General features: G+C 47.5%; 1 protein-coding gene across 5 annotated transcripts in view; it reads right to left on the minus strand.

Annotated features, from left to right (window-relative positions):
- Window positions 1-24219, minus strand: part of DIP2A (disco interacting protein 2 homolog A) — a 2340120-nt gene that overhangs the window by 888967 nt on the left and 1426934 nt on the right. For all 5 annotated transcript variants that reach the window (XR_011274713.1, XR_011274712.1, XM_069616034.1 and 2 more), the window contains one exon: window positions 11976-12103. Coding sequence is in view for 3 of the 5 variants with exons in the window: in XM_069616034.1 (XP_069472135.1) it covers window positions 11976-12103 (128 nt within the window). In the remaining 2 variants the exon portion in view is untranslated. The remainder of the gene's footprint in view (window positions 1-11975; window positions 12104-24219) is intronic.

Below are 24219 nucleotides of genomic sequence, written 5' to 3' on the forward strand. Positions count from 1 at the left end.
GCCCTGACAACCACCTCAGGCAATGGATACAAAGTGTGACTTGGGTCTCCAAGGAGACCCTGTGCAGGGGGTTACTAAACCCCTCCCTCACATTCAGCCCACCTAGACACCCAGACGCCAAAGGAGGGCTTCTTCGCAGAAGCCCGCCAAAGGACGGCGAACAAAGAAGGCAAACCTGGTTTGCTGCGCAAAGTAAAACACAAGAAGGATGTTAACACAAAGAAATGGCGACTAAGCTCGACCGGAGCCAAAATAAAATATATTTGGTCAAGCGGGTTTAGGTTTCAGGCTAACACAATAGCCTAAAACAGTACAACGTTTATATACTATAATTGTGGTAGAAAAGTTAGGGTAGGTACCACTGCCACCAGCCAAGTCTTAGTGTTAAGGGAGCGAAACAAGGCTCCAGGAGGTACAGACAAACATGGATCAGAGTTGACCCTTTCCAATACTCCAAGTAAGATGGGGTGTACGGGGTCTGTAGGTTAAAGGACTACATAAAGTAAATGGCAACTTTACCTATTTCTGGGGGACAGTAGTCAGCCCCAGAAAAATTGAATCAGTGGGAAGTCTTAGAGACAACCCTGTGTCACTGCACTGAAGGTGCTGTGTAACACACACAAGAAGTTCGGCTCATGGAATGTTGTGGCTCCAGAGCCCAAGATCACACAAAAAGTAGAAGTACACATGGCAAAACACATGTAAGAGTGGGAAAAAGGTTCACACTCTTACCAGGTGAAAAAATAAACCCCTGCAATCCAGCAAAGATGCTGAGGGACTCACTAGGTAAGGGAAATTAGCCATAAATGAGAATTCTCCCCAACAACCCCTTCCTAATACTATTTGGGTATGAGAGTTGTGAAGAGGAACGGAGAGGGATCAAGGGTCTGGCAGCCCCCCTTTTGCTAGCGGCACGGAACGCCTTAGTAATGAAATGGAAATCTCAGAATTTTCCAAGCAAGAGTGAATGGGTCAATGTTGCCTCGAACATATGTTTAATGGAAAAGAATCACTGCGACCCTACATGCCAAGTCCATGCATTGTGATCTGCTTTGTGGGGACTTTGTGTCTAAATATATGCCTTAGACTATATGTTGACCGAAAGGGAGAAGAGCAACTAATGAAAGAACGCTAAATATACTATCCAAAGAGACTTTTAATATGTCACAGAAAAGGACCTAAGGAGGCAACCAAGCCCATTGTTGTTTCTGGAAGAACTACTGCCGTGCATCAATCACAACCTTCAGAAGTATGTACATTTTTGAGTGAAAGTAGATGCACTGGTCCCGGGGGGCGGAGGGAGGGTGGGGGTGGGAGGGAGGAAATCATTTTAAATGCCACATGCAGAAGCTGTTGGGGAATAATCCTTGCTTGTATGTATACCAATTTGACAAGTTCCTAATAATGTGTTGCAATGTCATTTTCCTTGTTTTGTAAATCTTAATAAACTTAAATAAAAAAAGAAATTGTTTCGGGGAGCCGCCCCCTCCATTAAAGCCCCACACACTAGGGATTAGCCTGGAGGATCCTTGGCCAGAACCCGACCTATCATGACCGTGCATGGGGTTGGGGTTCCTTGGGAGCTCCTATCCATATTCAGATTCTCAGAGGGACCACCGCTAGGGGTCCTACAAATTGCTAGGAGCACTTCTGTTGTTGGTCCAGGTTCTGGAGTTCAGCGTTTGCAGCTTCGGGATTGGATCTGGCTAGACAGTGCTTCCTCGTTCCGATGAGACTGTTCCAGATGACTTAAAGCAGGACAGCCCAAGTATCCTCTGAACAGCAGTCACAGCAGGCCCGGAAACACGACATGAGACAGGCAGCAGCTAATATCACAGATCAGTGGGCAGCAGGCGACAATTGTAGTGACAAAACTAGAGAGCAGCACCTGTAGGGGGGCTGGTCTTGTGACAAAATCGGATGCCCTGTGTAATGGCAAGTAATAACTCATAACGGGCACCGGTGCAGCAGAGATGACTTGCATGAAGTTGGTCAGCCGACAGGATTGTTCTGGGACACTTCTGAAGACAAGTTCTTCGCGCTGTAGAGGATCAGAAGGACATGGATGCGGTAAAGGCGTATTCTTACTGTGAAGCTTAGTTAAAGGAAAATACGTCATTTCCCTTCTAATAACTATGGGGTGTTCCCCGTCTATCTTTCTCACTAAGGTCCTCGTCAGTCAGGATGAATGTCCAAAAACAAATCCGTCCTCTGTTCCAATCTATGCTATCTGACCCTACCACTTTTATAACTAAAGACCAGGAGAAAGACTCCCTTCTTCTGGTGCTCGTGTTTTGTCACACGTTTCTTCTCACTTCAGTTACTCCTTTCAGTAGATCACATGCAGAAGGACTCACTTCTTCAGTACAATGAGCCACAGTTCCAATTGTAGGTGGAATTTCGCCTGTGAGAATGACTCCCTTCTCCAGGTCTCAGTTCCTTTCTGTGGAAAACAAACAAAGTTCAAGCTTCTGGTGTTGTGAGGTTTCAGTTCCAATTCAAAAGAAGAAGTTCCAACTCAAACATTATTCCTTATTGACCATAGTTTTGTTTCACTAGTGGGTTCCTGGAGAATGCCTCCCTTCTCCAGGTATTTGGTTTTCAATGTCTCCACCATGCCAGGGGAATTACTCCCTTCCTCGGGTCTTCTTCTGTTTGGCTTCACGGTTCAGAATCTTCACTATTTGGGGTCCTGGAGAATGCCTTCCATCTTCAGGTATTTTATTCTCAATAATGTTCTCACAGCGCCAGGGGAATCACTCCCTTCCCCGGGCCTTCTTTCTGATTGCCTTCATGATACACAATCTTCGGGAAAACCACCAGGAGTTATTGCTTCCGTCTCCTGAAGTGCCTAGGCTTCACAGTTCACAAGGCCAGGTTGGAAAGACTCCCTTCCCGCAGCCCTTCTTACACTTTAGCATGCAGTTTGCGCTGCCAGCAGGAATGCCCCCCCCCCCTTCCCCTGGCTTGCTTTTCACTTCAAAGGTTCACACTTCACATGAGCTCCCAGTCTTATGGGGGTGGGACCCAGACCCGTTATTCCACCTATATGTGTGCAGTAATCCTGGTTCACTGTCCTGCCAGGTACTGTGACTATGAAGATTACTTGAGTTACTCTTCATAAAAGGGTGCAGGTCCCTGAACCATGTTTGAATGCTTGTCAGCCCTTATGGAGGCCCACCAACCTTACTGGCAACCCATGTATCTGAAAAGGGCTTGCCGGTGTTCTTCGGTCAGTCGTGGCTCTGCTCTGTGTCCTTCCGGGCATCTCGCGACCCCTACTGTTTTCTGGTGTGCTGCAGCAACTCTGCAATGTTTGAATCCTCGCAGGCTGCGCGTCTCCTGTGGACCGTGCATTCCAGCTGCTCCTTGTGCCTGGGCGCCTGCTTCTCCACGGCTCCGGTCAGTCTGTCCATGGCGGACCGGATAGGGACAGCTCCACCTGCAGGGCAGCGTCCCCATTAACAACTTCTCCTGTTCTCTGCTCTGGTCTACTTGCAGTCTAGTGGTTCCTCCAGGGAGGGTTTCTCTTCCCTTCCTGGTTTCCCTCTTAGGTTTTGAATGGGCTCTGCCCTATCAGTTTTCGAGAGAAGCTAGACTGTTCATTCACGTTCTCATATACTTCTGCACTTCTACCTCCCAATACTGATCTTGAGGTCTTTCGGGGAGTCAATTGGTCTCTCCCTAATTTAAGTACTCAAAGGAATAATGTCCCTACATCCCAGTACTTCCTATATTGGTGGCAGGGCAAAAACATATAGGAACACTAGGGAAAGTGTTGGTGGAAGGGTGGTAGGAAGGTGAGTTGGGGTTAGGTGGGCTAACGGAACCATGTTCTCCCCATGTCATCACTAATCCCATTGGAGGCTTCCCTCCCCATGACATCCACCCCCGCTGAGTGCCACCCCGAGGGGTACTATCGGGTAGCAGCCTCACCTCCCTGGCCTTATGGGAAGAGGCTCCCGCTAGGGGAAAAGTGACGACATCGGGGGATTCATCACACAGGGCAACGTCAGCTGTACCTGCAGGCCCTTGTATTCTCTTTCCTTCTCATTGCTGCTCCGCGGCTTGCTTTCCACAGCATCTCCTTCTTGGATGTGCCGTTCTCGTCTTTGAGACGTCACAGGGATAGTGACTTGGAGGGAGCTGCTTTCTCCCCTGCCTGGTGTCGGCGATGTTGCACGGGCAGACTGGCCACCACTCTGATTCTGTGGTCACGCAACCACCACTCTTTCTCCTCCCTCTTGCATGGCTTTCTTCCGCTCTTGCACGTGGTTGCTCAGCGTTTCTGGTTCCGCGCTAGAGCGTCTCAGCTACATGTCAGCTCTGAGTTCTCTCAGAGTCCCACCTGCTTCCGTTTCGCACAGGGAATTTTCCATGCGTCTCTCAGGTCACTACTCCCTCTTGGCCGCTTCTGTGCTCTCTGCCTTTACTCCACTCTCGACCTTCTCTCGATCTCTTGTTGGTCTTGCACCCCTTTTCATCCTCCTCGTTGCAGTCCATTGGGGACTTTATTTTAAAGGGATATCTTCAATTTCTTGTCGTTCATAATATAACATCATGTTATCTTCATGAGTTTGATAACAGTTTGGTTTATTGAATAAGTCCATATAAACCATCACTTGGAGACTATCAGGGAGTTCCTCACAGGAACGAGAGTCCTTGTACCCAAAGGGGGAGTCCCTCCCGGTGAGGTCCCACTTGCCTTAACCCCTAAGGAGGGTGTTGCAGAACGGGCTCACCTCCGTAGCCTCACAGGAGGGCTCCCCCTTGGGGAGAAGGGATGAATTTGTCACACTGCCCAAGAGTTGAAGCACCAACTAGAGTCTACTGTGGATCGTTGCAGACAGGCAGGACTTCACCAGGACTTGGCGGGAGGAACCGATGGTCGATTTCAGTAGCAGTCTTCAGGTCTTCGGCAGGTTGCCCGTCTTTTTCGGAACCTTGGCGGCAACGACTTACTCAGAAACAGCTGCAAGACTTCTTTTATACCAAATTCGAGCCAAGGACTGCCCCAGTTCATCAACATTATGCATGTACATCATTCAAACTGGCAAGGACTGGATAATCAGGGACAGCCTCCTGTACCGTCTCGCCACATATCTGCCCTTCTTCAGACATCTCTGGCTGTAATGTGGATCAGACAAGACAGGCCCCAGTCTCACGTCTGGGAAGGACCCAGCCCCCAGTCTTACTGTCATTTGGCTCAAAAATGAAGTCTAAGCCTGGGAAAGGGCTGAACATATATGGCATTTCCTGACCTGAGAATGCAGAAGGCCAAAGGACAATACAGCCGACGTGCAGAGCGAAAAACACGGTTATTTTAAGTATATGGTACACTAGAGAGCTTTATGCAGTACATAAAGAAATTTAATGTGATACAAAAATTAAACACACGGTACAAAGAGATCTGCTGCCACCAGACTGTTCAGTACACATCAAAGTAACAAAGGTTACAAAATAAACAAGAAAAATGGTACAAAGTATCCCCTGAAGCACATACTGTACGGAGATGTATGCTACACAACAAAAACAAAAAAATCTTGCAAAAGGGGACACGGCCCCCCCTGCACTTGGAAACATAAGGACTGACCAGTGCCCCCAAAAAAGATGAGTAAAGCACAAAAAGTAAAGCAAAAAGACTTTAGTTAACTCCAAGTTAGGTTAGGGTGCCAGCCATAGCAACAAGTGAGGAGGGGGGTCCAATGATGTAACGGAGGGAAAATCAGCAAACCGAAAAATAATTCCTAATAGTTGCCCACATAAGGCTCCCAGATGCACTAGTCCTTTGTAAGCACACCATTTATGCCCTAGTGTGATTTAAGAACCCTATATTGGTTTTAGGTAATGGACTGATGGCAGTTTTAGCTTCACAAGGGGTGGTAAGCCATTGGACTTTATTGGTAGCCCAATGTACCTTTTGGGTAGCCATTAGGGTACTAAGTAATTTTTGAAAGTCCTGCTCTCTGCCAGTTTGTATTTTACGACTTCCTTTTTTCTGGGGAGCCATGAGAAGGCTTAAAATGGCCGTTCTGCACACGTGGGGGGTGGGGGAGGGGTCTTTGTGAGCCCACATGGGAGCATCGATATTTTTTACTGGTTTAGACCAAAAGAAGTCCCTGGGCTCTACCTCACATAGCCTGTGGGGGTTTTTCCTGGGCTGAGCGTCAGTCTTCAGGACCAACCACATTGTTTGGCCACCTGAGACCTTTGCCTCTAGCACCCTCTTGCGATTGGTGGGCTGGTTTTTGCCAGTCTCTCAGAGTAGTGGTATCTATGGGTAAACCTAATTGCAGTTATCTCTCTTGTCGCTGGATGTTCGGAAGTAGCAAGTTTACTGACCAGCTGGAGGACTTCCCGCCATGACTGTATTTTTAGGTCCCCCCGTTCTGGGTGAAGAGGCTTAGCCACACCCTGGCTGGGGTTTCATGCTGCTAGAAGCCCAGGCTACAGACTTCACTTCGATGTTGAGTCAGGCCTACTGTGCTGAAACTGTTCCCAGGCCAATTTGCTGCCGATTCCCATGATGTAGGGTCTCTTGCCTTGGTGCAGGACGCTGCAGTCGCCTGGAAGGATAGTGGGTAACCAATACCCTGCTTCATCCTGGGTTGTCTCCACCATCGTATCTATTGTGGGATCATGTTTTGGGGAAGTAACACTCCCAGATTGTCCACCAAGTCGCTGGGATCAACTTTGTTGGGTATCCTCGTCTTTCGTGCCGGAATTGTTGCCGCTGGCTTGAGACGCTCTGTCATGTGAAAATCCTTTATTGTTCCTTTTGGTCGTTGGGGTCTTCTTTGGCTCAAATTTCAAGCCAGCCCCGGGGCACCATATCCTTGTAATCAACACCCAGAAAGAAGCCCTATACTTACAGGGTTGTTTCGTGCTGCTGGAGCGGTTTTTCTTGAAACCATTGCAGAGTACTTCGCTCTGGATCCTCGAACGTGTACTTATTTTTGATACTCACTCTCTTGGGTCCTCTGGTTCGAGGTCGAGACTTTGTAGAATCAAGCCTTTTACCGCATTTCCCATTGGATAACACTGGGGGTGTTTCCTGGTTTATTGCATCCCCTCCTAGGGCTTCTGGTTCTCTTCATGGGGTTCTCCTATGTCCTCCGCTGGGGTTGTTTGCCACTGAATCAGCACTTGTGGGGTAAAACAGATATTTAACTTTATTTCCCTACACAGTGACTGGCCTACGAACTTTGTCCCGTTTAACTATATGGAACTTTCTACTCATCTTGAACTCTCCTGATGCGACACTTTCCTGCCTCAGTGCCATTTTACTGCACTCCGGCACGGGGTTTAGGTCAAGAGATAGATGTTTAGCGATTGCCTGAGATTTTAGATGCATTTTTTAAAGTCATGCTCTCTACTTCTTTAACTGAGAATGTAGATGTACACTGGATCTAATTTTGGTGACAAACTATTTTTCCCAGCAGTGAACTTCAATAGTAACAGTCTCTAAAATGTATCAGGCTTTTTGGGAGGCCCTTGGCTGTTTTTCATAATTGTCTTCCACCCTCTAACCCAGTCTAGTTGATGTGTGCATTTGAATTAGAATCAATGTGGAATGTTGGTATATTTACTCTCTCACTTCCTCCTCCTCTTCAGTCGCCCATGTCCCCCGTTCCACTGGCCGTGGAGGCAGCATTAGGCTCCTCTTTCACCCCAAGTGCCTATCAACCCCCTGTCCTACACCTCTTCCAGTCTTCCCCCACCTTTGAATATATGTATTAAATCTTTACCTACCTGCATGCCATATCTTTTCTCATCATTTACCGTCCACCTGGCCCTCTTGGATCCTTCTACGACATTGACCACCTCCTTGGCCTCGTCTCCCCCAGTCCCACACCCCTAATCTTACTCTGTGACTTTAACCCCCATCTCTCCACCACTCACCTAACCTCCCCCCTACTATCAATACTTGACTCTTACCTTCTTACCCCTCTCCCTACCCCACCCAATCACTCTTCCAGCTCTACTCTCGACCTCATATTTGTCTCTTCTTTCACTGCCTCCTCTGTATCTGACCTCCCTAACTATCGGACCACTCTTTACTCTCGGTCTCCCTCACTCCCCCTTCTTCTCCTCCCCCTCCATCTCCATCTCCATCTCTTTCTCCCGGCGAGACCTGCGTAACTTTAATTCCTCTCATTTCTACGACTCCTGCACCATCTCCCTCCCCCCTCTCTTACTCACTTCTCTTCCCTCTCGGCTAACAAGGCCTCAACCACTCTATCTTCTTCCCTCACCTCCAGTCTTGACCAACTCTACCCGCTCACCTCCTTCCGCCCTTCCAGCAAACCCGCCCAACCTTGGCTCTCCACATCTTTCATGCGCCGCCTCCTCCGACGCCTTGAACGACGCTGGCTCAAACACTGCTCCCCAACCAAGCAAGCCACCTTCTTCTCCTATCACACCCTCTATGACAACTGCATCAACTCGGCTAAACAAACCTACTTCTCAGACCTCCTCCAAACTCAATCCTCTCACCCCAGCCGAATCTTTAAAACCTTGACCTACCCCTGATCATTCTATTGCCTCTCCTCTTTCAGCTTCTGATCTTCTCCTCTAAGGTACACACTCTACGTCAAGACATTTTGCAATCCTCCTCTTACTCTCCCTCTTCTCCATCTCCCACTACCCCAACCACCACCATTTCTAACTTCACACCAGTCTCTCACTCACCCAACTGCTGCTCCCTCTGACCCCCTACCCACCTCTCATCCCTAAAGTCTATCCTCTCCTCATAGCTTACCTTACTTCCCTTTTCAACATTTGTCTTACTACCGCTACCTTTCCCTGTGCCTTCAAGCATGCTACTATCATCCCAATCCTGAAAAAGCCCTCAGACACCCCCCTCCTGGCTTCCAACTTTCGCCCCATCTCTCTCTTACCCTTCCTATCTAAACGCCTTGTCTACTCACAACTCTCAGCCTTCGTCTCCAACCTCTCTCTCCTCCCACCTACTCAATCAGGATTTCGCCCCAACCACGCCACTGAAACCGCTCTCACCTCTGTTCTTAACTCCCTCCTCACTGCCCGCTACTCTAAACATGAATCTATTCTCATTCTTCCTGACCTCTCAGCTGCCTTTGACACTGTAGATCACCCTCTACTTCTTGACTCTCTCTCTTCCTTTGGCTTCAGAGGCTACGTCCTCAACTTCTTCACCTCATATCTATCCAATTGCACCATTGCAGTTTCCTGGGGCGGCAGCATCTCCCCTTCCTACTCCCTCAACTACGGTGTCCCCCAAGGATCCGTGCTCGGCCCTTTTCTCTTCTCAATCTATACCTCCTTTCTAGCTTCAATCATCTCTTCCTCTAGTGTATCTCACCACTTCTATGCTGACAACACCCAGCTTTTCCTCTCCTTCTCTTCCTTCACCCCAGAACTTAAAATCTCATCCTGCCTCACCGCTATCAAATCCTGGATGTCCTCCCATTTTCTAATCCTGAACACTGACAAAACCGAAGTCTTATTCTTTCCTGCTAACAACCTCCCTCCCCCTCTCCACCTCCCTCCATTCTCTTTCCTCCCTCCCAGCTCCCCATCTCCCCCTTCGCCCGCAATCTCGGTCTCCACTTCGACTCTAACCTCTCCTTTACTCATCACATCTCTCTTACCTCCCGTTCCTGTCGCTTCCATCTTTATAACATTCCCAAAATCCGACCCTTCCTTACCTTTCATGCAACTAAACTCCTAATATCCTCTTTAATCTTCTCTAGACTCTTCTACTGCTCAGCTCTCCTCTTCAGCCTCCCTTTCTCACATCTAGCCCCCCCTTAAATCCGGTTCCATGTGTTAATTCCGCCGCAAAAATATCACGATGCAAAAATATCAACCTATTTTTGTGGCAAAATTCACAAATAGACCCTGTGGTAGACACCCCTGCATCATTTTTTAATGTGCGGGGGACACCCCTGCAACCCCCGCTCCCAAATAATATCCCCAACAAAAATATCGCCTATGGCGAACCAATCGGCCATATCTACGGCGATATTTTTGTTGGGTATATTATGTAGTGATACCTTAAATCCATCTACCATTCTTCCATCCGTTCTCTCTGTCTTCTCTCTCTTCACGATTCCATCTCTTCTTCACTCGCCTCGCTGAGCTGGCTCTCCTTTCATTCCCAACTCAAATTCAACTTCCGCTGTCTTGTCTTCAAATCTCTATATGGCCTTGCCCCAACCTATCTTTCCTCCCTCCTCTCTTTCTACTCTCCCTCTCGCACACTCTGTTCTGCTGATCACTTCCTACTCACTGTTCCACCCGCACCTTGTGCACCATCCAGTTTCCGTTCCTTCAGCTTCTTGCTCCACTTCACTGAAACTGTCTCCCTCTCCCTATCCGCTCCATCACCTCATACTCCTCTTTCCGCACTTCTCTAAAATCCCATTTACTCCAATCTCCAACCTGACGGTTCTCTACTGTTTTCTGACAAATGTCCTGTCCTACACATGTTTATTCTGACGGTCTCATGGTAAATTGTTCCGTATATTGTTCTCTGTTACTTGATTCATGATTTGTATTAACTTGCTTATAATGTAATGTTTTTCCTGTTTCATGTAAAGCGCTTTGGCTTAACGTGCTATATAAAATTCAATAAATACAAATAGGGGTCTGTATGACATTGTTCCTATGTGTAAAAATGCCAGGATCCCTTTTCTTCCAACCCTTTGTCTTTATGTTATGCGTCTATAACTCCACCAAGTAGGGGACTTACCATATTAAATAGGAGTGGGCTGTTTCAAGTAGGACAATGAACTATATGTTGTGCAGGCAACATGTTTTGTTTTGTTTAGTTTTATAACGCTGTCAGACTCTCTGGTTCCATTCTCCCCAGTCACTATATCAGGTGTGTCTGTCAGTAGATAGACAGTGTGCCCACATTAAGTATGATGATTAGGAGAGTCCTCAAAGACCATTACTATTTGTATAATGTACTGTGTATTTGTATACTGTGTGGTATATCCTCAAGTACTTATTTGAACTGACAGAATATTTACTAAGTAACAATGTTTGGTAACACCTTCATTTTCAGCCTATTAGTTCTCAAACAGTTGGTTACTTAGCTGGTTCCATTTCTTTATTCACTCGATGAGTTACCCCCAGCCCACCAATGGAAAGCATCTGGTCAAACTTGTCTGGGGCTGTCCAATCCTGGACAGCCTCCGGCCACTGCATCTGCCCTGCAGTTCTCACTGTGGCACGAATGTGGACTGAGTCCAAACAGCCATGCACAGACTACCCCTTTGCCCAAGAAAGCTGGAGCTTTCTTGGAAAGGGCTTACCATGTATGATCAATTTAGAGTATGTAGGACTCTAAATGTCATTCAGCGATAAAATGCGAAACTGCACGAGACTATAAAAAAAGCAAACATAAAAGTATCTGCTACTACCAACCCATCCTGGACGCATCTTGAAAGTCACCACAAAGTTAACAAATGTTAGAGACACTAAGGGTCTCTACTGCACTTCACAAAAGGCGATTTGTGCAGGTGAAATAAAAAGAGAATTTTACTGTTGAGAACAGAGTTCTCAAGCACTATGGGGATTGATTGTGCCCTCAAAACAGATGAGTTTAGCAAAGTAAGTAAAGTGAAGCAAAAAAGCTGCACTTGCCTCCAAACAGCAGGAAAGATACAGCACACTAGCAAAAAGTAGGGTGTCACATTGATGTCTATGGGGGGAAGTTGCAAAAAGAGAAATATTTCCGAACATCCTCCTTGTTGTTTCAGTACCAAGCTGATATGCAAGAACAAATGGATGCATGGGTAACTTCAACTTTCAACTATTATAACCCTTCACCGAGACCATTAAGTAATTAACCAACTTACAGAGCATGCAATATTAATGTGACTGCTGTGAAAAAGATGATTTGGAAAACAGTAAACCCAATTTTATAGTTTTTGGTGAAGGCTTGGTACATGTATGGTGGAGGCAAAACTGTGCTAAATATTTACCTTCCACGGTAGACAAACTTCATTGGTTCAACTGCCAGTGCTGTAGCCACCACATCATCAGCATTGTGTTTACGCCCATTTACCAGCATGAGACCATCAATCTTCCCCACAACGAACACCAACTGTTCCTAAACACAGAGGCTATTAAGGTTATAACATAGGAACACAGAACATTGACATCCAACCCACCTTGATACCCAAAAAGATCGAACAAGCAACAGAGAACAGAGACCAAACATAAAATGGACCCTCATCAGACAGCTTAAATAGAACCCCAAGACTTAATGATATTCAACAGATACGCGTGATACCTGAAAAACATCAAATAATGTGGACCACCAACATCATGTAGCACAAACACCAAGCTCAATTCATTTATTGCAATCAATACTTCACCACACCAGGAAATGGCAGGACTCGATATCCAACAAAGACCCTCAAAAGCAAAATAAGAATCTGGAAAACTGTTAAGTTTTTTCATAGTCCTCTGGTGAGAGTTGTTGGAAGACCTCCTTAGTGAAATAGCAGACAGTTCAAGTTGGTCCAAATTCTGACAATTGGGTCAGTTGCTGGCAGTCTGGCTTTATTGATAGGAGGGGAGGGTTTGGTACTGAATACAATTGGTACCATGCACACTTCTCTATGCGTATGTTTGTATATCTATTTACATATATAACAAATCTTACCCAGTAATAGTCTTTCTGGTGCTTGTAGAGGTTTAGAATACCATGCTATGCATATTCTGCCATCCAGTAGTAGGTCAGGAGAAGTAAAATACGTTTCTTCAGAATTAAATGTGGTGCAGAGGGGTGTTCATGTGACTGTCCTTACTCAGCGCATGCTGGTACTCCTAGAACCCGTCGGAACCTACATCCTCAGATTGTACCTTTTATGTGAATTGTGGTGAAACGGTTTGTTAAAATGGATTTTTAGAATCAACCCAGGGGTGGATTCTGAGAGAGCCCCCCTATTATAGCGAACTGGGAGATTACACTGATATCTAGTCAAACTCAATCAAGATAGGATAGCAGAGAAGCAAGGATTACACTGAGGAGGCTGTGACAGTGGTCTAAGGGTACAATGAGACACTCACACACACAGCACTCCAATTTGTCAAGGTAGACTGAAGATGTACACAACATACAAGCCCCTTGAATACACTGTAAGCAATGCAAACTCCAGGTAGCTCTTGCCACACAACTATCAAATACACATTCACTGGTTGGAGGTTCTGCTAACAGAACACCAACACTTCACCATGAACACAGTTATGCAATAGTCAGCAATGTAAAGAGCAACATTAAGTAACTGCATGGTAAAGCAAGTGAGAAACAGAGCAAATAGCATTTTAGAAGCAGCTGGAGACAGGTAAGTAAATTGTTAGAAAACAGTTTGAACACCCACAAGAAAAACCTAGGTTAAGACCATAACCCTTAGTAAATCAAGTCCTGCTAGGAATGGGGGTCTAGAACTTTGCAGGAGGGTGTGCTTCGAGAACAAAAGTTCCAACGCTAACAGTCGCAGGTAAATGATCTAGAAACAGAATAAAAAAGCCAAGTTAAGTTCTTAGAAGTTTCTCTCTCAATTCCACCACTCTGAGCAAAGCTCAAGGAGGACCCCTGACCAGACCAACACTGATCTTAATCGGCCAAGGGAGAAGAACAAGTTACTTACCAACTGTAACGTTCTTTCGACTGGATGTTCCTCCCACGTATTCCTCATCTTGTGATATTCATATTCTGCCAGCTTTGCTGCTTCGGAAAAACATTTCTCGACAGAGGGCGCTGTGCACGAGGTCGTGGCGTCGATGTCCCTCGATAGGCTCCGTACCGTGTCGAAGTTACCATCAGTATAAATAGCTTGTGCCGCACCCGTTGGCTTCAGTTCTGTTTTTTCGAGAAACTATTCGAGGAACACCCAGGCGTGCCTCATGACTGATAGACATTTCGTGAGAGGAAAGTAAGAAACGCAAACTGTACTGCGCGGTAGAATGGGAGGGGCGATGAGGAATACGTGGGAGGAACATCCAGTCGAAAGAACGTTACAATTGGTAAGCAACTTGTTCTTCGAATGGATTGTGTCCTCCCACGTATTCCTCATCTTGTGATAGACTCCCATAGCAGTGGAAATTTTGGAGGTGGGAGTACTAGTTATTGTTTTCATGGATGGAATGAAGTACCGCCTTGGAAAATAAACCCTCATTGGAGGAAGAGGCATCTAAGCAATAATGCTTAATGAAGGTTGCAGCTGAACAAATATCTGCTGCCGGGACTCCCCTCTTCAGAGCCGCAGAAGTAGCCATCTCCCTAGTGGAATGGGCTCGAAGCACATCTGGGGGGTCCTTTCCCACCAATCTGTAGCACTCCATTATAGCCAGAATGATCCAGCGGGATATGGTTTGTTTTGTCACCGCTAATCCCAATTTATGACCTGTATAACCTACAAAAAGTTGGTCATCTTGACGTAATTTTGACATTCTTGAAATGTAAAAAGTTAGAGCCCTTTTGGGGTCCAGTCTATGAAGTCTCTCCTCTTCTTTGCCCAAATGAGGAGGAGGATAGAATGTTGGTAATATGATTTTCTGTGACAAATAGAAGTCAGAAACTACTTTTGGTAACAAAGTGGGTTTAACTTTAAGAACTACCTTCTCCTTGTAAAAATAAGTATATGGAGGTTTACATGAGAGAGCCTGTAGTTCACTAACCCTGCGGGCTGTTGTTAAGGCCACAAGAAGAACAGTTTTTGATGTTAGAAGCCTCAAGGGACAAGAGTGCAGAGGCTCAAAAGTTATACAAGTTAGAAACTTAAGTACTAGATTTAAATCCCAAGTTGGGACATGAAAGGGGACTGGAGGGTACACATTAGTGAGCCCTTTTCAGGAATTGAATTATCAATGGAATTTTGAAGTAAGAAACCTCTTCCGAGGAGCGCTTGAAAATGGACAGCGCCGCTAGATATCCTTTGATTGTTCTGATCTGGAGCCCCAGATTGGCTAGATGCAATAGGAAAGAGCACCATTGGGGTGCCACATTGAAAAGGGTCCACATCCTTATCTTTGCACCAGTTACTGACTTGTTCCAATGACACCGGTACAAGGATTTTGTTGCTGGCCTTCTGGCCAAAAGCAAAATCTCCATTACGTCATCCAGAAGATCTCAATCCTTGTATCTCAACCTCTCAGAAACCATGCATGAAGGTTGAGTGTCTTGACCTCTGGATGGAGAACCGGACCTTCCTCCTGCGAGAGAAGATCCTCTCTTTGCAGAAGACGTATTGGAGGGCAGATGGACATGTCCAGAAGGTCCGGGTACCACGTCCTCTTGGCCCAATCCAGGGCAATTAGGATCATGGTTTCCCTGAACTTTCTCAACCTCCTGATTACTTAAGGAATCAGGGGGACTGGAGGAAACACGTACAGAAGTGAAAACATCCAGTCCACCACGAACGTGTCTCCTAGAGCTCCTCTTGGAGGAAATTCCCTTGAGCAGTACTGTTAGCACTTCCGGTTCACCGTGGTCGCGAACAGATCCACTTGAGGGGTTCCCCAAAGGGCGAAGATCTCCAGAAGGACTTCCTGAGCTAGTTCCCACTTGTGGGAGACTGTGCTCTGCCTGCCCAGAGCATCCGCCGCTAGGTGAACTGCCGATAGAGAGATTCCTTCTCGTATTGCCCAGAACCAGAGCTGCATTGCCTCTCTGCACAGCGGTAGTGACCCTATTCCTCCTCTCTTGTTGAGGTAGTACCCGGCCACCGTGTTGTCTGTCATTATCAGGACATTCTTTCCCTGTACAGAGGGCATAAAAGCCTTCAGCACTAGTCTGATTGCCCTCAGATCCAATAGGTTGATGTGTAGTTTGGACTCTGATGGAGACCAGCGACCGCTGATTGTCAGATCGTTGGTATGGGCTCCCCACCCTGTGAGTGAGTCATCCGTGACTACTGTTATCTCCGGCCATGGTTGCCAATAAAATTCTCCCTTGAGGATGTTGTCGTTGCAAGCCCATCATAGTAGGTCCTGAGCAACTGTGCTCGGGACTTGCATCCGACATATTCCCCGAGAACTGGGACCACTGAGTTCTGAGGGCCCATTGAAGGGATCTCATTCTCAACCTGGCCTCTGGCACCAGAAAAATGCAGGATGCCATGAGGCCGAGAAACCTCAGAAAATCGAAAGCCGGCAGATGCTGGGCATTCTGGACTTTGTTACCATCTGCAGAATGTGGAGAGCTCTCACCTCGGGAGCCGAGGCTTGGCCCGAGGAAGTGTCCAAAACTGCTCTGATAAATTGAAGCTGTTGGGATGGTATCATGAAGGACTTCTTGAAATTGAGGGAGAAGCCCAGTTTTTGATAGGAGTGACAGGTGATCGATAGATGTTCCTGAGCTTGTTCGGGAGAACGTGCTCTCATCAACCAATCGTCCAGATAGGGTTAGACGTGAATCCCCCCCCTCTCCTCAGACCCGCTGCCACAACTGCCATCAATTTGGTGAAAACCCTCGGGGCGGAGGTCAACCCGAAAGGCAGAACTCGAAACTGATAGTGAGAATTGCCAATCGCGAACCTCAGGTACTTTCTGTGCTTGGGATGGATTGGCACATGAAAGTAAGCCTCCTGAAGGTCCAATGGTACCAGCCAGTCTTGGAGTTGGAGAGCCTGAAGGGTCTGAGAAAGTGTGACCATCTTGAACTTGTCCTGCCTGAGGAACTCGATGGGCCTCAATGCTCCGTCCTTCTTTGGGATGAGAAAGTATGGGGAGTACCAACCCTTGTTCCTCTACGCTACAGGTTCTATTGTGCCTTTCTTTAGCAGGGTTAAAATGTCTTGCAACAGAGGCAGATCTGGAATTTTGACAAGTTGGTTCCCGGTGGATGGTCCTGAGGTCTTTTTAGGAAGGGAAGGCAGTAACCTTGAGCCACTGTTTCCAGTGCCCAAGCATCTGAAGTAATGCCCGCCATTCTTTCAGATGCTGAGAGATTCTGCCTCCCACCGGGGTTTTGTGCAACAAGGTCTCACAGTGATTTAGAGGCGGCTGCAGGAGCGGCTGAGGGCAAAGATGCCGTTCCTGAGGTTGGCTTTGCAGTCTTTCTTCGTCCACCACGAGTGACATTTCTCTTGCCTCTTCCTCTACCAAAGTAGTACCGAAAAGAATGACCCCTCCAGGAAGATGAGCCCAAATAGGGTTTCTGAGGCTGTCGCATGGAGGCACTAAGAGATTTAGCTGCCGCTTTTGAGGTCTGTAGTTTTTCTAGACTTTCATCAGCCTTACTACCAAACAGCCTCAAGCCATCATAAGGCATGTTGAGAAGTCTGGCCTGCACATCTGGTTGCAAAACCTGATTGTAACGCTCACCCTGGTTCCCACAGGGGCGCTGGTCTAGTCTGGATTGCTGTGGCCTCTTCTAGCGTGATGCGCAGGACCCGGAACACCGATTGGACAGGACCTCCAAATCGTACTTGCCTGGCCCGTAGGAATATCCTTCTGCAGATGAGAAAGGGGATTAACAGTCTGCAGAATAGTGTGCCAGCTCCCCCCTTTCCCCCTTCCCCCTTCGTTCCTCTCTAACTTCCTCCAAACCCCGGTTTAAGCTCACCTTATGGTTTGGAAGGATGAACTCTCCATCCTGCTTCTGGTGCAGGGGCGCGTGTTCGTCCAGTTACTTTACTGGTTTTCAGATTGGCGCTGGCAAAATCCACTTGACTTTCCTGAGCGATGCGCCGAAAGTATGAAAGTTCAAAGTTCAAGTGAGGCCCCCTTTATGTTGTCTTTCTAACCTGTGATCTGTCCTTTATTTCAGGTGCAGAATGAAGGCGATGCGTCGAGGGGTTAAACTGCCGAGGTGATTAGTGATGAGGGTGTTCCCTCTAAATGTCCTCATCATTCCCCAGAAATGTCTCTTGTCCTTTCCCCATAGGGGCCGGGGTCGGTACCTGCCTGTGGAAGAAAAGCCGGTAAGTATTATGGCTGTTAATCAGGCTTTCCTTCTGTGTTCCTTCTGCCTCTCTCCCCTAGGTGCAGAGATGTGGCGTCCGATGCCGACAGCCGCGATGGAGCCAGGAGATGTCTCGAGGACAGGTGAGTGAAGCGTGGCGCTGCAGCGAGCAAAGCGATGCTTTTAAATGGAAGTCTTTCTTCAGGGATGCTGGCGAGAAGATTCCAGATGCAGGTAAGAAGTTTGAAATAGTCCTTGGTTTTCACCTTTCTCTTCTCTTCCTTCCTTGCAGGTCTTCCAGGTTCGAGGCGGGCGTGGCTGGAGTCCAGGAGCAGGAGCAGACACGGTGAGCGTTAAGCTGCAGGAAGCAGAACAACGCGAAGCATGAGCTGCTGTCTGGGCGTGGCTTAAATAGCCTCCAAAGAAGTCCCAGGTATGTATCCTTCTCCAACTAGGTATGTATCCTTCCCTGGCCACGCCCGAGTGAAAAAATAGTCCCTATGAAAAAATAGTCCCTTTCAGGTCTCAGGGAGGCCTGAAGCGTGCAGCATGGTCTGCATCAGGTAAGTGCACAAAACACCTCCCTTTATGAGCCTGGCACCAAAGGCGCCAGGACTGAGTCCAAAGAGCCCCTATAAGGGGCCGCTGGGCTTTTACCCGAGGGCATGATGCCTGCTTCCGGGGGTGCTGGGCCTGGCCTGGTGCTCCGGGGGTAGGCATCATGACAGCACTCCCCCCCCCCCCCCCAAGGCCCCTCCCAAGGTCGTTCCTTCTGGAGGTTTCGGTTTGTTTGGGAAATTCCGATGGAACCTTTTTACCAGCCGAGGTGCATGTATGTGATCACTGGGTTCCCAAGACCTTTCCTGAGGCCCGTACCCTTTCCAATCAATTAGATAGAAAAGTTTTTATTTTGAGATCTTAGAAACCAAAATGTTCTTCACCTCGAATTCAGGCTCCCCATCTATCTGAATCGGTTCTGGTGGCTTTGTTAATCTGGTTCCTGGGTGCACTGGTTTCAAAAGTGACACATGAAAAACGGGGTGAATCCGCAGGTTAGCTGGTAGATCGAGCATGATGTCATGATGCCTACCTCTAAGGAGCCAGGCCGGGCCCAGCAACCCCAGAGGCAGACATTTTCCCCAGGGAAGTCTCAACGGGCCCAAGTCGGGGCCCTTTGGACTCAGTCCTGGCGCCTTAGGCGCCAGGCTCATAGCGGACCCCAGTCCTGGCGCCTTAGGCGCCAGGCTCATAGAAGAGGATATGTGTTTAAGTGCTTGGGTGCACACTTACCTGATGCAGACCTTGCTGCTTCATCCAGGCCCTCTTGAGGCCTGAATGGGACTACTTAACCTGTGGTCGGGGAAGGATACATACCTGATTGGTGGAAGGATACATACCAGAAACTTCTTCCAAGGCTATTTAAACCCCACCCGAACAGCCACACATGCTTCGCGTTGTTCTGCACCTAGTAGCTGGACGCTCACCGTGTCAGCTCCTGCATCCTGACTTCAGCCACGCCTGCCAGCACCCTGGAACACCTGCAAGGGGAGAAAGGAAGAGAATAGGGGAAGAAAAGCCCTTACCTGCTAAATCTGCATCCCAGAGTCATTTCTCCAACGGCCCTGAAAAGGAAGACAACATTTTAAAGGCATTTCGTTTCGATCGCTGCAGCGCTGCATTTTACTCACCTTTGCAAGGCGCTTCCATCTTCAGCAGCGATCTTCCGGATTCAGCTACGCCCCGGCGCCTAGAGGAAAAAAGACAAGAACAAAGGTGAGAGGGAGAAAAGGAATAAGGAAAGCTCAGTTTCCTTTTAAGTCTTACCTGTTGGATTATTCCCACTGCATTTCGGGTCCTGCCGCTTCCTGGCATCTCCGGACCCCGGCCCCTATGGGGAAAAAGACATAAGCATTAGCGCTTGCTGCAATTAGACAACGAACATTATTATTAAGCTTGAACTTTTGAACAGAACTTTTACAGCGCCTTACCTGAACAGTCAAGCTTACCTGAACTCCCATCAATCCTCAATCCAGTGAAGTAACTGGGTTTCAACGCGCCCCTGCATCAGAAGCAGGATGGAGAGCTCATCCTTCCAAACCCTAAGGAGGGTATCCAACGAGCCAGGGAAGCCAGAATAGAGGGGCCCTTCCTGTCCATCTTCAGAGTTCTGCGCCTTCGACGCCGCGCCTCCGTGGGAACCAGGTGAGCGTTACACTTGACTGCCACTGGGTTGATTATAGCTTTGATCGAGTAAGGGCCTAAATACCTTGGATTAAAAGTTCAAGGCCCCTTGAGTGATAGGCGTTTGGTAGCCAACCATACTTGAACCCCTATTTGGTATGGAGGCGCCTCTCTTCAATGCAGATCCGCATTCTTTTTGTATTTCTCTTTCGCATGTTGCAAATGTGCAGTTGCATCCTTGAAGGCTTGAGTAATCGTAGAATGCAAATGGTCCACTGCGGGCATTTCAAGGCTCAGAGGTGAGTCCAAGTCTGAAGTACGAGGGTGATGTCCATATAGGGTATAAAAGGGGCTCTGACCAGTTCCAGAGTGTATCGAGTTATTGTATACATATTCTGCCACCCATAAAATGTCCTTCCAATTACCCTCCGATTGGTGCAACATACATCGTAGATATTGTTCAAGGGTCTGGTTCGTTCTCTCCGTCTGACCATCGGTCTGTGGGTGGTGGCTGGTCGAGAGTCTTACGTCGATTTGTGCCAGTTGACAACACTTTTTCCAAAAATGAGAAATAAACTGGCTTCCCCGATCGGAGACTAGTATGGACGGGAATCCATGCAAACGGATATTTGAGGAATTCTTTGGCAAGAACAAAGGCTGAAGGTAATCCTTTCAACGGAATAAAGTGGGCCATTTTGGAAAATAAATCCACCACGACCAGAATAGTATTGTAACCATTACAAGAGGGCAGGTCTGTGATAAAATCTAGTGACGGGGTGTGCCAAGGTGCTGGTGGAATGTCTAAGGGCTGAAGAAGACCACCGGGTCTTGTCTTTTGACCTTTGTTTTGGGCACAAACTCCACAGGACATCACAAAAGATTTAATATCCTTTCGCCAGGAAGGCCACCAGAATTGTCGTTTAACCTTTTCCTCTGTTTTGGCAATTCCAGGATGTCCTTCCATCAGGGTATCATGATGACGGGAAATAACCAGTTCTTGCAATTCCTTTTCTGGCAAAAATAAGCGTCCTTGGAAGTAAGGTAAGCCATCCTTGACTGAAAAGTTAGACCCCCTTTTGATCCAATCCTGCAAGGCTGAAGAGTCCAGGAATTGTTTTCACTCGTGCTTGACTGTCTTAAAGGGTTTGTAAAGTGGTTATCCCCAAAATTCTTTGTTCGGGAATTATCGGCACAGGTTCTGAGTTTGTGTCTATTTCTTCCATTCCAATTCGGGATAGAGCGTCCGCCTTACCATTCTTATAGCCGGGGCGGTAGGTGATTACAAAATCGAACTCAGCAAAGAACAAAGCCCATCGGAGCTGTCGAGACGATTGAGCCTTGGCAGTTTTTAAATATTGTAAATTTCGGTGATCAGTGATCACGGTGATGGTATGCCGGGCGCCGAGGAGATAATGCCGCCAAGCCTTGAAGGCGGACTTAATGGCTAATAGTTCCTTATCGGTGATCGCATAATTTATCTCCGGCGGCGAGAACTTTCTGGACCAAAATGCTACGGGGTGCAGTTGGTTGGTTTCAGGGTCTCTCTGAGACAGGACAGCTCCCATGGCTAAGCTGGACGCGTTGGTTTCGACTATATATGGGAGATCGGGACGCGGGTGCTTCAAAAAAGGGGCGGAAGTGAACTTAGCTTTCAACTCCTGAAAGGCCTGTTCGGCTTCCTCGGTCCATTCAAAACGTTTATTTTTTCGCAAGAGTGCAGTGATGGGTTGCACCACACGTGAAAACTCCGGGATAAACCTGCGATAAAAGTTGGCAAAACCAAGCATGCTTTGGACACCTTTCACCAAACTAGGTGATGGCTATTTGAGGATGGCATCCACTTTCCGTGAATCCATTCGGACCCCTTTAGGTGTCAGGATGAATCCGAGAAACTTAACCTCAGTGGTATGGAAAACACATTTTTCCAGCTTGGCAAACAGTTTGTGCTGGCGCAGTTTCTTTAGGACGGCCCTGACATGCTTTCTGTGATCAGATTCCGAAGAGGAGTACACAAGAATGTCATCGATATACACGACAACACAGACATCGATGAGCTCCCGAAGGACATCGTTCATGAAGAATTGGAAGGCTGCAGGCGCGTTGCACAACCTGAAAGGCATCACCTGGTATTCCAATAGTCCATATTTTGTACGGAAGGCCGTTTTCCATTCGTCGCCTTCTTTTACTCGTAACAGATAAGCCCCCCGGAGATCTAACTTGGTGTATACGCAAGCGTCCTTCACCTGGTCAAGGAGTTCAGGGGAAAAAGTTCATCAACTTGCCGGTGAGGGCAAGATCAAACAACTAATGATATTAGTATTAACCGTGGTCCTGTTTACTTGGACACAGGTGAAAAAGCTGGTCTGATGCAGGGAAGGAGTGGGGGCAACCAGCACGATAATGTGGGAGAGTCCGAGAGGGGAATTAAATCTCGTATTCTTGAATCTAGGCAGCTAGCAGTCACAAGTGCAAAGATGGAGGCATCGGAATAGTCATGTAATTTTTATTTTAACATTGATGACTAGAAAGTTCCTTGCAAGAGGGTGGTTGCCCAGAGGGTGGGTGAGGTGATACCAAATTATCACTAAAAAAAGCAGCACTGTCCCACTTGTTATCACCTCACCCACCCTCTGGGCAACCACCCTCTTGCAAGGAACTTTCTAGTCATCAATGTTAAAATAAAAATTACATGACTATTCCGATGCCTCCATCTTTGCACTTGTGACTGCTAGCTGCCTAGATTTAAGAATACGAGATTTAATTCCCCTCTCGGACTCTCCCACATTATCGTGCTGGTTGCCCCCACTCCTTCCCTGCATCAGACCAGCTTTTTCACCTGTGTCCAAGTGAACAGGACCACGGTTAATACTAATATCATTAGTTGTTTGATCTTGCCCTCACCGGCAAGTTGATGAACTTTTTCCCCAGAGAACCGTTCCCCGTGTATCAGTATCTCCCTACGGTTTGGGAAGGCATTTGCCACTCTGGCTCTTAGAGCTTTAATTTACCCTGTTGTTTTTTTCCCAAGGAGTTCAGGGATCAGAGGCAGAGGGTAACGATTTTTAACAGTTATCTGGTTCAATGCGCGGTAATCGATACAAGTTCTAAGGTCGCCTTCTTTTTTAGGCACGAAGAACAAAACTGAGGATGCCGGGGACTTTGACTGGCGAATGAAACCATTGGCGAGGTATTGATCTAAATATTGTCTCAAATGCAGATTCTCTGGTTCAGTAAGGGCGTAAATCCTGCTACAAGGGGGTTGTGCACCGGGCACCAGATCGATTTGGCAATCGTATGATCTGTGGGGAGGTAACGTGTTGGCCTGTTCCTTTTGGAAGACGTCCTGAAAGTCTTGGTACTCTGGAGGTAGTTGCACGGGGACAGAGGTTACTGATGCTAGATTAATCTTTGGATTTTCTGGGTAGCAGGTTTGTGCACAATCCGGGAAGGTTATTCTCTTCCCTCGCGAATCATTTCGAGGATTATGTGTCTCTAACCAAGGGATTCCGAGAATAAGCTGAAACTGTGGAGCCTTGATTACATCGAACACAACTGCCTCCCGATGGCCATCCGGACCTACAAGTGTCACCTCAGCTGTGGAATGTGTTACCGGTCAAGAGGCAATTTAAGTTCCATCTACTGTGGTGATGACATCTTTGTTGGTTTTAGGACGCAGAGGGAGGTTTATCCTAGAGACCAATTCTCGATCCACATAGTTTCCTATAGCCCCGCTATCGATGTATGCCTTTATAGCATGCAAACGTTTAGGCTGTTCCGGATCTACGAGGACCATTGGCACAATGAAATGCGAGGTCTGAGAGTTAGTTTTCAAGCTCGGCAAGCGGACCCCTACGCTTGCCGGGCGTGGTCGTTTCCCGATAAAAAGTTTCCATGGATTTTATCAGCGGCTCCTACCACGTTCTTGGGCGGCTTAACCGGGCAATCTCGTAGAAAGTGTCCAGAGGACCCACAATAAAGGCATAATTGCATCTGTCGTCTTCTTTCCCGTTCTTTTTGAGTTAGGGGTACTTTAACACCTCCGATTTGCATAGGCTCCGAGGCATCAGCCCCCTTGGGGTTAGCGTGGGACTTGGCCAACACCGGGGTTTCAAACTTGGACCGATCTGCTTTTC

This window comes from Ambystoma mexicanum, chromosome 9, assembly GCF_040938575.1.
Source record: "Ambystoma mexicanum isolate Mex_15411 chromosome 9, UKY_AmexF1_1, whole genome shotgun sequence".
Classification (NCBI taxonomy): domain Eukaryota; kingdom Metazoa; phylum Chordata; class Amphibia; order Caudata; family Ambystomatidae; genus Ambystoma; species Ambystoma mexicanum.